This window comes from Tenrec ecaudatus, chromosome 2, assembly GCF_050624435.1.
Source record: "Tenrec ecaudatus isolate mTenEca1 chromosome 2, mTenEca1.hap1, whole genome shotgun sequence".
Lineage (NCBI taxonomy): Eukaryota > Metazoa > Chordata > Mammalia > Afrosoricida > Tenrecidae > Tenrec > Tenrec ecaudatus.
This window is the reverse complement of record NC_134531.1, coordinates 73,183,829-73,200,612: the sequence shown is the minus strand read 5'-3', so window position 1 is coordinate 73,200,612 and position 16,784 is coordinate 73,183,829. Positions and strand designations below refer to the sequence as shown.

The following is a 16,784-nucleotide window of genomic DNA, read 5'->3' as shown; positions in this document are numbered from 1 at the left end:
CCTCTGCTCGTCAGCGGGTAGTGAGATGGAAACCCGAGCCTTGTCCCTTCACCACTGACCAAGGCAGGGTGCTCAGAATCTAGCTTTGCCCCAGTTATCTGCCTGGGTATTTTTACACACCTTCTCCATTTCATAGCAATGTCTACAGTTCGTGTACCACATATACTCGAGTATAAGCCAACCCGAATATCAGCCAAGGCATCTAATTTTACCAAAAAACGATATTAAAAGTGTGCTGAACAACTCTGCTTATACACAAGTATATATGGTAAGTTCTAGCTCTCTTTGCTCTGACTGTTAGATGTCAATTCCCTAGCATGGTGGCAATTGAAAAAGTAAACTTAGAAAATATTTTTTTAAATGTGTTTAATGCGATCAACTCTGGGTAAACTGTGAGATGAAACTTGCTGGGCCTTCAAAGGATGAACGAATATGCATGGAGAACTTAAAAAGGGAGCCCAGTCCAGTCAGGGCGATCTTGGTAACTTCCCTCTGCTTTACATGGAAGTCTCATCTGACGTCCAGCTTGGTGCTCGTGTTCGGATGCTCATGGGACACAGACAGCAACCATAAAGGCATGCACCCAGCAGGAACAACCAACTACGGACGTGTATGTATTACGAGTTTGCAATTTCTGATAGCCTGCACTGGAAACGTTTCCTTGGATCACAAGCTCTTTAATTTCCTGATCACTGACTTAAACTCACTGCCATCGAGTTGACTCCGGCTCATGGGGACCCTTAAGGACAGGGTAGAACTTCCCCTGTGGGTTTCCACGGCTGTAATTCTTTATGGGAATAGAAAGCCCTGTCTTTCTCCGGTGGAGTGGCTGGTGGTTTTGAACTGCTCATCTTGCAGTGAACAGCCATTATACCACCAGGGCTCTGGATCACTGAAGCCCATATGAATTTATTTTCCTTCCATTCCTAGCAAAGCTGCTGCTGCAGCTGTGACCATTTCAGAATGTCCAAAGGAAGCAATGTAGTTATGGTGATAGAATCATAGCCATCTCCTTTGTGTCCGAAGCTGACGGGTCACTCTTCTTGCCTCTAGGGATGGTAATCTTTGTATGTGCCGACAGTCCTTAGAACAACCTAACACAGTGGGTTACTCGTGGGGCTGCAAACCCCAACTGTAAGGTCAGTGGTTTGAAAACATGGGATGCTCTTTGGGAAAAAAAAAAAAGATGATGCATTCTACAACCATAATGACTTATAGTGTCTGAAACCCAGTTTACTCTGTTCTACTGGGTCGCTATGAGTCTAAATTGACTTGATGGCGGTGAGGGAGGGGATTTAAACTACGGAAATTTAATATCTCCCCTCTTAACTCCAGGCTTTTTGGACACCTTATTGCTGGGGTTCATTTTGTAGTACTTCTGTTTCAGGAAACCACACAACTTCACACTCAACACATATGAACCTGCCACAATACAGCGCCAACACCTTCCCACTGTCTGAGCAGCGTGAATATGCATCCAGTGCCTTTCCAAAGGGCAAGGGTGGTAACAGATGACGATAGGCTAAGGGCTATTATAACTTTTTCTCGGATTACAAAAAGACCTTGTTTTACCAAGATGCTGAATTAAGAAACGACAACTTAGACAGTTCCCTTTCCACAAACTTCCTATTTGCCGAAGCCCAGAGACGCTGGGATCTAACTTCTTCATGAACAAAGTTTTGTCTACCATTTATACGTGAAAGTATGTTTTAAGATGCTCTAGAATTTTGTACACGCTAATCTCTTTATAATCAAAAAAGGAAACCCAGCACGTGTAAGTTAAGACATCTTCAGAACTACAACACAGACACTGCCGAGAACAAAACAGAAACTGGCCCGTGTTCATTGGACAATGCAGTCTCTCCACTGTCTCTCGTCTCTCATGCGCACAGAAAACCGCATGCCTATTTTAGTGCCGTAGGGCCCAGCCAACAAATCCCTGTTTAGACTTCTTGTAGATAACATAAACATGTCTATCGACTGAGAGACGAACCTCAGCAATTCCAAAGTGCAGACCCTGTGGCACTGCAAGACTAGCTGCCCTTTCTTCATTTAGTCTGCTTATTAACGTCTGGAATCTAGGTTGGTGGGGGGGGCGGGTAACGGTGGTCTCAAGCAGCTTTTTTCAGGTTGGAAGCAGAACCTGGGCCCTCAAGCTATTGTAGGCATTCCCTGAAGAGCTTCATGGGAACCCAAAGATCTTCCTTCGGCCATGTACGTCATCCCAGAATTCACACAGACTCGGCAATAAAGGGTGCTGGCTATTCAGAAGGCTATGAAAATTACAAGACAATGCTTAATTTCTGAACCCCCTACATCCTACCAAAGAACATACTTTGAGTACACCTTAATGGCTCTTTTCATTAGTAAGTGATTCAAATAATGATTTGTTTTAACTTAAAAAAAAACCCCAACTTTGAATGACCTGGACACACTTAAAAAGGGGGTGGGAGTGGAGCAGGGCAATCAAGGTACCTTGGTTGCATAATGGTTAGAAAGGCTGGGAGTTTGAAACCAGCCAGCAGTTCCACAGGAGAAAGCCCTAGTCATCTGCTCTGGTAGAAATTCTAGCCTAGAAACTGCTCCCGGCAGTTCTATCCTGATCTGTGGAGTCGGGAGTCAAAATCAGTTCCACGGCACCTGATTCCAGCAACAACGACCACTTTATCAGCCAGCTCTTATGAACGGTGTCGAAGGGATCAGGGATCAGGGATCAAAGAACAAAAAAATCACATTACTGTGAATGAGGGGGAGTGAGGAGTGGAGGCCCAAAGTCCATCTGTAGGCAACTGGACATCCTCTTATAGAAGGGTCACAGGGAGGAGACGAGCCAGTCAAGGTGCAGTGTAGCAATGATGAAACATACAACTTTCCTCTAGTTCCTCTAGTTCCCGCCCCCCCCCCACTATCATGATCCCCATTCTACCTTACAAATCCGACTAGACCAGAGCATGTACACTGGTACAGATAAGAGCTGGAAACACAGGGAATCCAGGACAGATAAACCTCTCAGGGCCAATCATGAGAGCAGTGATACCAGGAGGGGAAGGGGAAGGTGGGGGAGAAAGGATGAACTGATCACAATGATCTACATATAACCCCCTCCCAGAAGGACGGACAACAGAAAAGTGGGTGAAGGGAGACATCAGACAGGGTCAGACATAAATAATAATAATTTCTAAATTATCAAGGGCTCATGAGGGAGGGAGGGTGTGGAGGGAGGGGGAAAATGAGGCGCTGATACCAAGGGCTCAAGTAAAAAGAAAATGTTTTGAGAAAGATGATGGCAACAAATGTACAAATGTGCTTGACACCATGGATGGATGTATGGATTGTGATAGGAGTTGTATGAGCCTCCGATAAAATGATAAAAAGTAGAAATTATATATGAACAGGAAACGAGCTGTGACTGAGTGGATTCTAACTCACAGTGACCCTAAGGAGCGGTGGTGGCACAGTTATATGTTTGGCTGTTATCTGCAAGGCCCGCAGTTCCAACCCACCAGTCCCACCATGGGAGAAAGCGAGCTTTCAGGTTCAGTACAGATTGATAGCATTGGAGACCCAAGCGAGCAGGACTTCTATAGATACCGTCACTACAAGTTAGACTGGGCTCAATAGTGGGTTTTGTGACAATTAGAATGTTAAAATTCAGCATATAAGGGATAATATTCCCTACGTTAAAAAAAGTAATTCAGTACTTCTAAGTAAGTTTTATTTTCTCTTTCGGATATTTGGCTATTTTCAAACTCCCTACAGATGGTCTATGACGGGGCTTCCAAAAGTCTCTGGAAAAATTCCATTACTTTTAATTCCATTTTCCCACTAACTTTTAGAAGGCCCCTTAAATACTAGTATATAAGGCAAAATATTTTAAAACTATAGTTTCTATGAAATGTCCTTAATTAAATTACAAAAAGGATGATTTGTAGTTAGCATGGGGAGGGGAAAACATCTATTTCCATTTTTCTTATTCATACTTCTATAATTCCTTATATGAACAAGTTAAATGGGGGTGAGGGGACTCATTGGCCAATGGAGCAGTTCAAATGTAATCAAACTGTTTTGTTAACTTGTTGGCTTGTCCTTGTTGCTTGCTTCGTGTTTGTGTTTTTGTCCGATTTTCCGTATATGGAATCCAGGCCAGGTAAATCTGTAGACAGTACTGGAGGATGACCACCTCGGGGCATCGTGGCAGGGGAGGCCGGGGGAAGCAGGAGCTAACAGCGATGAGGACAGGAAGAGAATGTTCTGAAATTGATTGTGATGGTGAGTGCAGGACTCCTTTTAAAATGACTGAACGATTACATTGTATGATATGCGAAGTATCTATGCCAATGAAACAATCTTTAAAAAAAGATTCCTGACTCTAGCTTAAATGTAATGTAAAAATATCTTCATAGAAGCAACTCCATTGTGTGTGTATGTGTGTGTGAAGAACTTCTATCTACCCGTACCTACCCCTCTGCTTGCAACAAGAAGGCGCCCTCTCCTGGCACCACACGTTCTCGGTGGACCAGTGCGGATCCGGGGCTGGAGACCACCACCATCACCTAGAAGCCAAGCATCCCCTGCATATCCTTGGGGCGGCTCAGATGGAACCAGTGTGCCTGGGTCCGGCTCACAAGGCATCTATGTACGCTCTGCTTCAGAACAGTTCCACTTACCCAGCGTTTTGTAGTCATCTCTAGCTTTGTTTGCTCTCAGCAGAGACTGAATTTTCACAATTTCATTTTTCTGTAAAAGATTGAGACAAGGCATCACATCCCCGCGTCCCATCGTCCCCTCAGTGGAATCCCACCAGTATGACACCACTACTTTAGAATGGACGGTAATCAGATGTGGTGGACACAACGTTTGCTTTGCCATTCGCCTTAGATGGAAAGATCAGTTAAGCTACTGCAAAGTCTGAAAAAGACTGTCGGGAGGCTGCTTACATAATCTAAGAAGGGAAAACAATTTTAGCATAAAATTAGATGATCCGAGCTACATTCACAGATCTATGAAGATGTTGGGGTGAGGGGGTGGGGTGCTCCTGTGGACTTCTACTTGAAAACCTGGACACACAATGTTAGATACGATTTCTCTAGAATCTTCTTCCTTAGGCATAACTAGCTATTTCAGACCCAGTCTTGACTGACACAGTCTCACCCCAAAATGATTTCCAAACAAAGATTAAGCCTTTAAAGAAAATTGTTGTCTTGAGTTTGATTTTTTTTCCCTTATGGCATCTATGTCCACCATTTAATTATTGAATAAAATTATTCAATGACAACACAAAACCAAGTGTTCATGTAGTCCATTAATTGTTTTTTGGGGGGGGGGCTGGTGATGGTGGTTCACGAGATGCATGTATATACGTATGGGGTTTATTTTATTTATTTTTCCCAAATCATCTTATTAGGAGCTAATCCAGATATCCTACCATCCCATAGGTCAATCACATCACATTCAGCTTACTCTTAACCAGGGTAAAAAAAACAAAAAACCACGCATGGTTTCTCTTACATGGTCCTCGAAATACTGTAGTCGTGAAAGGTAGCTCTTTCTTGCTGTTAACATTCGGAACCAGGACTGAATCTAAAAATAAGTTAGATAAATAAATAAAGATCATTACCAATCTTTAATATGCATATTTTAATGTAGTTTTTAAAAAACATTTGATAAAAATAAAAAATTAACATTTCAGTAGATAATAAGCCTGGTGGCATAGTGGTTACAAGGTCAGTAGTTCAGAACCCCTGGCTGCTGTGCAGAAGACGGATAAGGCTTTCTATTCCTAGAAAGAGTTACCACTTAGAAACCCACAGGGGAAGTTCGACCCTGTCCTAGAGAGATGCGATGGCAGAGTTTGGTTTTGGCTTCAGAAATAATAACCATCTAATGCCTCCTCCTTGTCTTCTCTTTCTTTCAGCGCCTCTTCTCTTAAGGAACTCAGCAACACTAACTACCGAAGACTCTTAATCGTATGGCTTTCTGACACAGTACTCTACTCGCTGCCTGCATAGGAGAGAGCTGGAAAAGGTCATGTAGCTTCGTACTGTCTGGCTTTTATCTCAACAGATGGAACGAAAAGGTATGGCATTTTGCGGAGAGCTGCGACGAGTTAGGGATCAGGGTAAAAGGAGGCTCTCCCCGACTCCAGGGTTTCCTCAGTACCTTTAATGGCAATCAAGACCCTTTAGGTTTTTCCAGAAAATTACCCAAAGAGATCTCAAGAGAGACTAGGCAGGCCAAGGCTTCGCTGAGCACAGGGTCTTGTTCGTTGAAGAGTGAACGGGCAACGAACCTAGCTCATGCCCTCTTCTTACCTCCCAGCGTAAGAGGCCTTTATGACTGGACGAGTGTGGTTCGATTGGCACCATCTGTGAGAGCCGGTGCGGCCCCTCCCTTCCTTGCTCCGACCCAGGGCAGTCAGCCCGGGTGGCAAGCGGGGTGAGCCCAGCACCCACGCACAGGTCTTGAGCGAGCTTCACTTGCTCTGCCATTGGTTTGCATGCTTTGCCTCACAGTTCAGGTGTTGTTCTGTGAAGGTTGAGCAATCTAAGGACCACTAGCTATTGCGACAAGAGGAACATGAAATAAACCCGGCGCTTCCCCAGACTTCCTAGACAAGAAGCAATCATTGGGCACTGAGCCCTTTGCCTCTAAGGGGTAAACCTTGCACCCCTCATGTACGTTGGCCATGTTATCTGGAGAGACAAGCCCTTGGAGAAGAACTTGGTAAACAGACGGGCCGCAAAAGGAGGAAGGCCCTCGAACAAGATGGGCTGATAGAGCAGCTGCAGCCGTGGGCTCAGACATAACACCTGTGGAGATGGCCCAGGCCCGGGGCGGGGTTCGTTCTGTTCGACACAGGGTGGCTATGGATCGGAGCGGGCAGCACTGCCTCTGACAACAGCAACAACTGGATTCTCATCCCACGACCTGGGCTCAGTTCCAAGCAGTTTGATCGACTGGCTTGAAGATGACCAGCCAAATGAGCAGTGCAGCAAAAACTCAAGGCCAGGACTGCCTTCCGACGTCAAGGTCAGTACCATTTCCCAGAATCAAAATGAGGGGCAAGTTTAAACCAAACCGCTGGTAAAGCAGAAAAGAACGCTTACCTTCACAACAGAATCAAGATTATCAGCAAACATTCTCTTCATTTCAGTATATGCTTTGTGTTGTTTATAACCCCTCCAAAAAGCCTGTGGAAATAATCACAGAATGACTTGTGAGCAACACGCCCCGGGATTTAGTTAGAAAGGACAGGGTAAATCTCAGGAGGCACCGAGTCTCAGGAGACACTGCTTTAGACTCTCCCTCCAAAGTTCATCTGGACATCAACTCTGGGGGTGACGACTGAAGCAGGCAGAAAGTGGGCAGCTTCCAGGGAAGGTTAATCCCCACACTCAGGAAAGCTCGTGAGTGGGAGGTAACAGGTCTTATACCTTCGCTCTCCCAATTGAAGGCTTGACTTTACCAAGGCCCTGGGCGACGAGAAGGAATAGGATAGAATTGCCCCGAGAGACAAAAAGGTTAACGCAACGCTGAGATCATTTAGTAATAATGATAGATGACTTGTAACTGGTAGCAATGAAAAAGTGTAAGTTCAAAATCGTGAGTAATCAGCATCTTTTATCTACGTAAGGGCTACATGGCCAAGACTGGAAACAAATCAGTAACCTTGAATCCCTCGACTCTGAAAATGGGAGTGCATGCTTATTTTATAATAATTTTATTATCTTAAAATGTATTAGTAATGTATAATTTTATAATAGTACTTTAAAATTCCACAACTGCTCTACCTTTATCAGACAGTTACTACTAACATTTTTAAATGAAAAAAATTTACAAAACTATCTCTAGAGGAAGTAATGAATTATCCATTCAAGCATAGTTCTGAGTGCGGTTTTTATTGAGATACATAGTTGAATCTTGCTTTTTGGAGTAGTGATGATACAACATTGCTATGAAAACCGAATTAGTGAATGCTGTAACATGGTTTTCGGAAGGAAAATAAGGTCACACTCCTGGGAACTTCTGATGACACATTTTCTTCAGTCAATCAGTCCATCCATCACCTCATTTTATAGGTGCTGCCGTCTAAAGACTGCTTGAAATAAAAAAATGGATTCATTAGCATTGAAATCACGGTCAACAACGTAGAACTGTGATTCATGTTAACTCTAATTATCGATCTGTTTGGGCTCACGTTGCCCATTTTAGCTGCTCTCTTTCTCCCAGCCTTCCCGTGGTCTTCACAAAGGCTTTGTCACATGGTATATTGATTTACTCATAGTATTTTTATTTCATCTCTCTGCTATCATTTCTGCTTCAACTACTTCATATAATCTTAAAGAGGGTTAGGAAAATCTATTGTATATACCAATATTTTTACTTGTGTTGTTCTTCCTATTTTGAAAATTTCCTTTAGGCTTTTTTTCTTTTAAGCAGTGGTGGTGGAGATAGTTATGGTGGAGATGGAGGTGGTGGAGGTGGTGCTGGTTGTGGTTGTGGTGGTCATGGAGGTGGTGGTGGTGGAGATGGTGGCAGTGGTGGTGGTGGTGGTGGTGGTGGTGGTGGTGGAGGTGGTGGTGGAGGTGGTGGTGGTGGTGGTGGAGGTGGTGGTGGTGGTGGAGGAGGTGGTGGTGGAGGTGGTGGTGGTGGTGGAGGAGGTGGTGGTGGAGGTGGTGGTGGTGGTGGTGGAGGTGGTGGTGGTGGTGGAGGAGGTGGTGGTGGAGGTGGTGGTGGTGGAGGTGGTGGAGGTGGTGGTGGTGGAGGTGCTGGTAGTGGTGGTGGAGATGGTGGCAGTGGTAGTGGTGGTGGTGGTGGTGGTGGAGGTGGTGGTGGTGGTGGAGGAGGTGGTGGTGGAGGTGGTGGTGGTGGTGGTGGAGGTGGTGGAGGTGGTGGTGGTGGAGGTGGTGGTGGTGGTGGAGGAGGTGGTGGTGGAGGTGGTGGTGGTGGTGGTGGAGGTGGTGGTGGTGGTGGTGGTGGTGGTGGTGGAGGTGGTGGAGGTGGTGGTGGTGGAGATGGTGGCAGTGGTAGTGGTGGTGGTGGAGGTGGTGGTGGTGGTGGTGGTGGAGGTGGTGGTGGTGGTGGAGGAGGTGGTGGTGGAGGTGGTGGTGGTGGTGGTGGAGGTGGTGGAGGTGGTGGTGGTGGAGGTGCTGGTAGTGGTGGTGGAGATGGTGGCAGTGGTGGTGGTGGAAGTGGAGGTGATGGTGGTGGTGGAAAATCCTTCGTTTTCCTGGATCTGAGATTGACTTGATTTGAGAATTTTCCTTTCATGTAAGGAGGATTATTTTTTCCAGAATATATAATTCTGGGTTGACGATTTTCTTTCAGCATTTGAACAATGCTGTGTTACTTTTGTCTGATGAGAAATCCAGTCAAGTGAACGGGTTTTAAGCCTATCAGTAAGTTTTGAATTCTTTCTAAGTGTTTGGAAGATTTTCTGTTTTTTACTTTCATGGGCTTGACTATAGTATGCCTTCATGTGGATTTATTAGGTTTTGTGATTTTGGGGGGGTTACCCAGCTTCTTGACTGTGTGATTTTATGTCTTTTGCTAAAAATGGTAACTTTTCAGCCATTATATGAGTACGTGTTGTTTTTTTTTTTAGCTCCATTTCTTTCTCTTCTTCATCTGGCACTTTGATGACAAATGTTAAATGTTGTGGTACCTCATAGGTTCTTGTCCTATCTGTTCTTTTTCAGTTATTGATTTTGCAGTCAACCGTGTGGGGCAAACCTGACCTCCTCTGAGTTTCCTGTTGCTAAGCAGCCGGGATCACACATGCCTCCAGCTCCATCCTGCGTTCCCTCTGCTGACACCAACCACTGCTGCCATGGCCCTCTCCTTCTATGCTGGGTCAACCATTGTGGCAGCCACAATGGCCACACAGAATCACAGGTAATACTCATTCTTCGGGAAGTTTACTTTGTAAGTTAATGCATCATCACAAGTCAGGACCAGTAAACAGTATGAATATAGCCATCAGCCCACAGCTACACCTCAGCCAACAACCAAGTGTCTCTCTCTTCCCTTCTCAGCCTCTCAGTCAGGTATGTGGTCCATTGGCCTCTGCGTCAGTGGACCAGGAAGGCAGCCTGCCAGTGTCTCACACTCCCATCATCTTGGCGAGAATCCTTTTGCTCTGACCAGAGTCTCCATGCCAGTCTCTGGGGCCTCTGCTCTCGGCCTCCGCCACTTGAGAGAGAGAGCTGGGACATGCTCCTCAGCTGGTGCTAAGCTTTCTCCTGTGTCTGAGGGGGTTCCCACACTGAGGAATGGCTTTGATAGACGTGCGGTTTTTTTCTCTTTTAGCTGACCACACGCCCAAGGAAAACAAAGGACGGCATCTTAAGTCACACCCATTAGTAAATTAATCATCAAGACACAGCCCATCTACACCTGCAGAATTCACCCTCTAAAACATGAGTATAGCTGCAGGCTTAGTCCAGAAATTTCCTACATCCCTAAGAAATTATGGCTAGAAGGGCCACAATTGACTGTAGGTCAATTTTCTCTCTGTTGTTCAGATCATGTAATTTCTATATTATACTTCTATAATTCTTTCCCTAGATTACTCTATCCTGCTGTTGAGCTCATCCACTGAGATTAAAAACAAAAACAAAAAAACACATCTATTATTATAGCTCCGTTCTAAAATTTCATTTTGGCTCTCTTGTACCTCCTCTTCTATTTCTATGGTGTGACTTTTTCATTTTTCTCTTTGTTTCAAGTGTGATTATTATTGCTTACTTTAACATTTTAATGTCTGCTTTCAAATCCTTGTCAGAGAATTTTAACATTTGGTCAGTGGTTAAACCAGGAGCCCCGGTGACATATGGTTAAATGTGTGACTGCTAGGTTGCTGGTTTGGATCTCCCAGCTCTGCTCTGTGGCAAAATAGACGGGTGTCTCCTTCCGTAAAGATTCAGGGCTTTGGAAACACCGCAGGCAGTTCTGGTCAGTGACTCAAGGCTGGCTCGACATCCATGGAACGTGCTGCATGCTGGACTTTGTTGACTTTTTAAAACTGAACTTAAGGTTTTCCTAATTCTTGGGGAGACAAATAAATTTTGATAAATGCGTATGTAATCTGGGCATTAGAAACCTGTGGATCTTAATTCATCCTTCCATTCTAGAGGCTTTCCCAGCAAGGGAAGGGGGGTACCACCTAATAACTAGCACTTGAGGAGAGAAGTATGTGATCCCTACTTAACCCCCCCATTGATACCCAAGGTGGGGGTGATTACTGCTGGGTGGAGGGTTGGGGGCTGGCTTCCCAATATGCCTTTGCTATTACCACCCTGGCAAGGTCCATTCCAGTCTTGGTGTGGCCTCCACTGACACCAAGGCTCTTGTTTTAACCGCTGGGTGGTCCAGGAAGCCTTGCTCTGCTGTCCGGTCTCCTTTGACACCAGCCCGTGGAGGAAGAGACTGCACGCACTGCTCCGTGGGGGAGGAATCCCAGACACCGGACATGGCATCCATCCACACCAAGAATGAGAAGTTCAGCTTCCCATCATATCGCCTTCTCTGCGGCACCCTGACCTGGGTGTCTGTGTACCGCCTGAGAGCTCAGGGGCCCCCTTTAGCCTTCCCTGGTTGGCGGGTGTGTGTGTGTGTGTGTGTGTGTGTGTGTGTTCGTTCCAGGTCCTTTTGCTCGTGTTTGGCTAGAGTGGGGCAGTTATTGTCAAAGACTTTTCCTTCGTGCTAGATTGCCTTTCCTCGTCCTTTGGAGAGAGGTAGCTGGCTTCATCTGTTGTTTGTACAGGTCTGTACCCATTGGCTTTTCCAGGTCAGCAGCTTCTGAAGCTCCGTGCCTGGGATCTGAGCTCCAAAGAGGACTCGGCATCACGTGACTCCTTGGCCGCGGGGCTTCTTGAGCAAGTGTGACAATTTCCCTAACGCTCTGCATGTCCTGTGCGCCTGGATTCACTTTACAGCAAGGCGGCTGTAGGGACTTCTGTGGAGCCCACAGTTTTGTAAGTGACCCTCTGGGTCATACTGACGCCTGTGGTTTTGTTTTCCTTTAAAACGTGCACTGCAACAAGAAATAAGTTGGTACGGCCTTAGTGATACAGAAAATGGCACAACTTTGAGGACTGAAACACTACTTGGGTTTGAGTTCCACTTCAGAACAATGGGACAGATACACTTGTCTTTAATACCTTCCACTGCGCCATCAGTTCCCAAACCTACCGTATATACTGGAATATAAGCCGACCCGAGTATAAGCCGAGGTACCTAATTATGACCTGGGAAACCAGAAAAACTGATTGACTCAAGTATAAGCCTAGGGTGGGACATGTAGGATGTGAATTCACCCAGAGACCAGAGGGGAGAGACAGAGCGCAGCCACGGACACATCCTTACCAGTTCAGTTGCCGGTGTAAGTGAATCACTACAAGTGCTTCTGCGAAGTGGAGCCGTCCACGTCATAGGATGGCTCTGATTGGTTAGATGTGAGTAAACAAACATTCAAAGCCCAGCAGTGTCAGCGGGGCTTTGACTGAACAGTGGAGGAAGGGGAATCACCCATGAGATGTTACACCTTGCTGGGGTACCACTGACCTGTGTATAAGTTGAACCTCAGTTTTTCAGCACATTTATTGTGCGAAAAACTTGGCTTATACATGAGTATATACGGTATTTGGCCAAACGCCTTCTTTTTAGGGAAAACAACAAATACAATTCAATGTATCCCTGGCAATGAAAAAATCTTTGTACTATTTACACATAAACCACACACACAAACAACTCACTGCTATCAAGTCGATTCTGACTCATAGCAACCCTACAAGACAGACGAGAACTGTCTGCCTGTTCTTGGCAAAAGGGACTCCATTTTGAATCCGGTGCCTTCAGCTTGACTTTCAGAATTCACCTCTCATAGACCTCCCTTTCACTGACCTCCCTCTCTCACTGATCTCCACCTCCCCTGCTCAACTTTCAAATTCCTGGAGCCAGCTCCTCCCTGAGCCAGAATGTTTTCTGAAGATATGCACACTCCACTCTAGCCGTCCTTGGCATATAGATAAGGTCAAAGACCTTCTCCCTTCTGAAGCACCTGTGTGCACAGATTCTCCCCAGCTTGGACCCTTCCCAGCTGTGCCTGCCAGCAGGGGTATAAAAACCGCAGCCTAAATTTCCCGAAGTGCGGTTTCAAAGGCTCAATCCCCTGAGTTGCTGAATCCGCCCGCAAGCCTCTCAATAAAGCCTGCTTCTAAATTTGGCCGATTGGATCTTTGGTTCTGTTTCGCGCCCCAAAATTCCTTACACTGTTCCTGTGGGCTCCTGGGATGGTGGCTCTTTATGGCAGTGGAAAGCCTAGTCTTTTCTCCTACAGGGTGGCCAGTGGTTTTGAAGTGTTGACCTTGCAGCTGGCAGTCCAATGTATCACCAGCACACCACCAGACTCCTCATCCAGGATGAAGTGTCGGTATCTGCTTTTGTAGCCTCCTAGGATCATTCCAGTACAGGTATCGCCCCTTTTGGACACGCTGCACCAAGCAGATTAATTAGCCTGCACATAAGTCAAATGGTCTTGGTACAAAATCAAAGACATCATCATTCAACAAAAATATCAAAACGTGAAGCTTCTGTTTCTTGACATGTCCTCCATCGAGGGCTGCACGCTTCTGAGGGCCGTGTCTCTCTAACTCTTCTCCAAAGGAGTTGGTGCTTTTCAGTGGGTTGCTGCTGTGACAGCCTGGAGGGACTCAAATCAAGCTCCTTTCCACGGTTTGAGTGTGGAGGAAAAAAGAGGGTAGATGGGGTAAGCTTCCCCCATACAACTCTCACAGGATGGCCCTTGCTTCCCTCGAAGAACAAGCAGATCAACCGTCTTGATAGAAATACATGGTTTTCTCAATGCAACTTCCCTGCCTTTTCCTCATCAATCCAGTTTTCCAAAAACTTCTTCTGAACAAGTTCTTGTGATCTTCCAGAATCCTTTAAAAGTTTTTTTTAAATCAATATTTTAAAAAATCTTGGAATTTGGAATCTCTTTGGAATTCCAAAAGAACTGACCTCTCTCCCTTGAATGTAACTGCCCCAGCAGAACCCTTGGAAGCCACTCTTTGGTGCGGACCTTTTCTTGTGAAGGTCCTCTAAAGAGATGAAGACAAGTATGTTATGGGAACACTTGTCTGCAGCCATCCACCAATGGCAGAGATGTATGTGTTTAAACATGTTTTGTTGGGAATAAACCCATGCATGTATGAACTAGAATTCTAGTAGCAATACTTTTTTACTTACCCGTGTATATGCAGTTCTGGACTGGTCAATTCATTATGTGAAGATCCCAATGTCACATTAAAAAAAAATCTACTGACTCACATTAAAAAGAACAGCAATAGATTTGGAATTTTACCAAATGTTTTTTCACTCCCTGTCGAGGTGAGGGTTTTCCCTTTTAGCTATTCCAGTGACACAGAATAGCACCCAGGAAAATAAACTGCTGAGGGGTTTAAAATTGGACTGATCTTAACAGAGCTTCCCCAACTTACCCTGCACACACCACCACCGGGGATCTGGTAACAAGCGTCTCGGTAGGTCTGGGTTGGGACTTGCTATTCTGCATTACCACAAGCTTTCAGGCAATGGCAGTGCTGGTCTGTGGCCCGCTGTCGGTAATAAAGTCTAAGCAATGAAAGCTAAATGGTTTTCAATGGATGATCTGTGGCAATTACATAATCTCCTGTGAACTTGAGTGACGGGGTGGAGTCTAGCCTATCAATCTGGCCGCAGCTTGATGACCTCATTTGGAGACTTAAAGGAGATAAATAGCTCACTGGAAGCCAGACCCACTCTCTCTGCCTTCCATTGCCTGCTGTGGAGACACTCAGCTGGAGGAGACACGTGGAGACCGTGCCAACTTTGAGATGCTTCCATTGCCACTGGATAAAAAAGACCTCTACCCACTGGCCTGCGATCTTCCTGCACTCGGCATCATTGCATGTGCTGCATGAGTCTAAAGAGGAATTTTTGGACTAGTATCAGACATGTGGGCTAATATCAGACTTATAGACTTGATCTGGAGCGGGATGGGATGTTTTCTTAATATACATTTGCTCTGTGGTAGAAAGCTCTCTCTGACACACACAAGTGTCTCTGAATTTTCCTAAGCAGTCAACCCGGACTAACACATCATCTAGTTGGATCCCCTCCCCCAGGGGAAATTGTTGCAGTCTGCCATCTGTGAGTTAATGGGAGAATCTGGTCTTTGACATCACCAGTAGAGAGTGCACAAAAGTGGCCGAAGAGAGATTATAAAAAGTGGTTTCTATTGCTGGATCTACTCACATAATGAGCCTCAGAAATTCACAGAGGCAGTTCTATCCCATCCCATAAGGCCACCGTGGGGCACCATCGACTCTATGGCAGGGTGCTTGTTCTTGTTTTTTGTTTATTGGTGGGTCACTGGAATTTCGTGAACATTAATCCATATACACTTGCTGGGGTGGTTCTTGGTGTTATTTTTGTGGAATGAAACCCACTTATCTATTCTGCACATCTCTTTTAATGTAATAAAAATGTAATGTTCACTGCTATCCCCCCCCCCATGATTTCATTATTGCATTGTAGTTCTTTGTTAATAGGTCACCTAGATTTTTCTAGGATGCACTTAAATCTGTGAACATTTTATTTTTATCTTTCCAACTTAACATCAAACTCAGTGCCATCAAATAGATGATTAACGACCCTCAAAACAAAGTAGAATTGCTCCTTTGGGTTTGAGATTTTTAAAATCTTCATAGGCGCAGATAGCCTCATCTTTCTGCTGGAGAGCAACTAGTGGGTTCAAACTGATGACTTGGTGGTTATCAGCTCAAGGTATAACCCACTCTGCCACCAGGGTTCCTTAAAGACAACTTGGCTAGGTATAAAACTTTGGGCCTACAGGAACCCAAAGTAGCATGCCTCAGTATTTCATTTGTCAAAATTCTATACTTTTCCATTTTGTGCAATTAAGTTTTATTAGGACTAGAGTTTTTATTCAGTGGTAATAATAGCACTTCTAGGCATAGCCATGATGAGATGGAAGGCTCTTCTAATTAGAAGCTGTTGATTGAAAGCAACTACAGGCACATAATTGGGAGGAAGGGATCATTGGTGGAGATGCAAAGAAGTTAAAATTCTAAACCATACGCTATTCAGAAGCAGCCTTTTATAGAAAAAGACATTTACAAAAACCTCTGTGTTTTTCTCTTTCCTGCCATGAGAACGTATATGAAAAAATGTGGAGTAGCATCTTTTTTTGCTTTGCTACCATATAATTCCTCTGTCGTGCACACCTATACCAAGGGAAACTTCCCAATAGGTCACTGCTGTTTTACAGATTCTATCTGGCGACCTTTAGAACATCTGGCTTGCTACATTGGTTGCCTTGTTTGCTGACTAGCAGCCAGGAGAGTGATATTCAAATCAGAGCACAATTTCTTGGATGACATTTGCTAGTTAAAAACAAGCCCCCCCAAAGTCCCAAACATTTATATCTCCCTATGTGTAATGGTAAAATGAAGCCACCAGTGTGAATTAGGCTTGTTGTGTGCCATCCAGTCAATTCTGACTTACAGAAGTTTGACGCCAAGTAGAACATGCCCAGGCGTTGCAATCTTTAGAGGAAGAGATTGCTACATCTTTTCTCCTACAGAGCTGCTGTAAGCTTGGACTACTAACCTACTGATTAGCAGTGGAATGTGTAGCCACTCTCTCTGCTACCAGGGCTCCTCCAAAACAAGCTAAAACTAAAACAAAACCAAAACACCCACAGTCGATTTGAAGCACAG

General features: G+C 45.0%; 1 protein-coding gene across 1 annotated transcript in view; it reads right to left on the bottom strand.

The window, feature by feature from the left end:
- IQGAP2 (IQ motif containing GTPase activating protein 2) overlaps window positions 1-16,784 on the bottom strand; it is a 326,459-nt gene that overhangs the window by 58,854 nt on the left and 250,821 nt on the right. The window contains exons 18-20 of the mRNA XM_075541193.1: window positions 7,107-7,190; window positions 5,509-5,580; window positions 4,668-4,737 (exon numbers count right to left, since the gene is read on the bottom strand). Of these exons, the coding sequence (XP_075397308.1) occupies window positions 4,668-4,737; window positions 5,509-5,580; window positions 7,107-7,190 (226 nt within the window). The remainder of the gene's footprint in view (window positions 1-4,667; window positions 4,738-5,508; window positions 5,581-7,106; window positions 7,191-16,784) is intronic.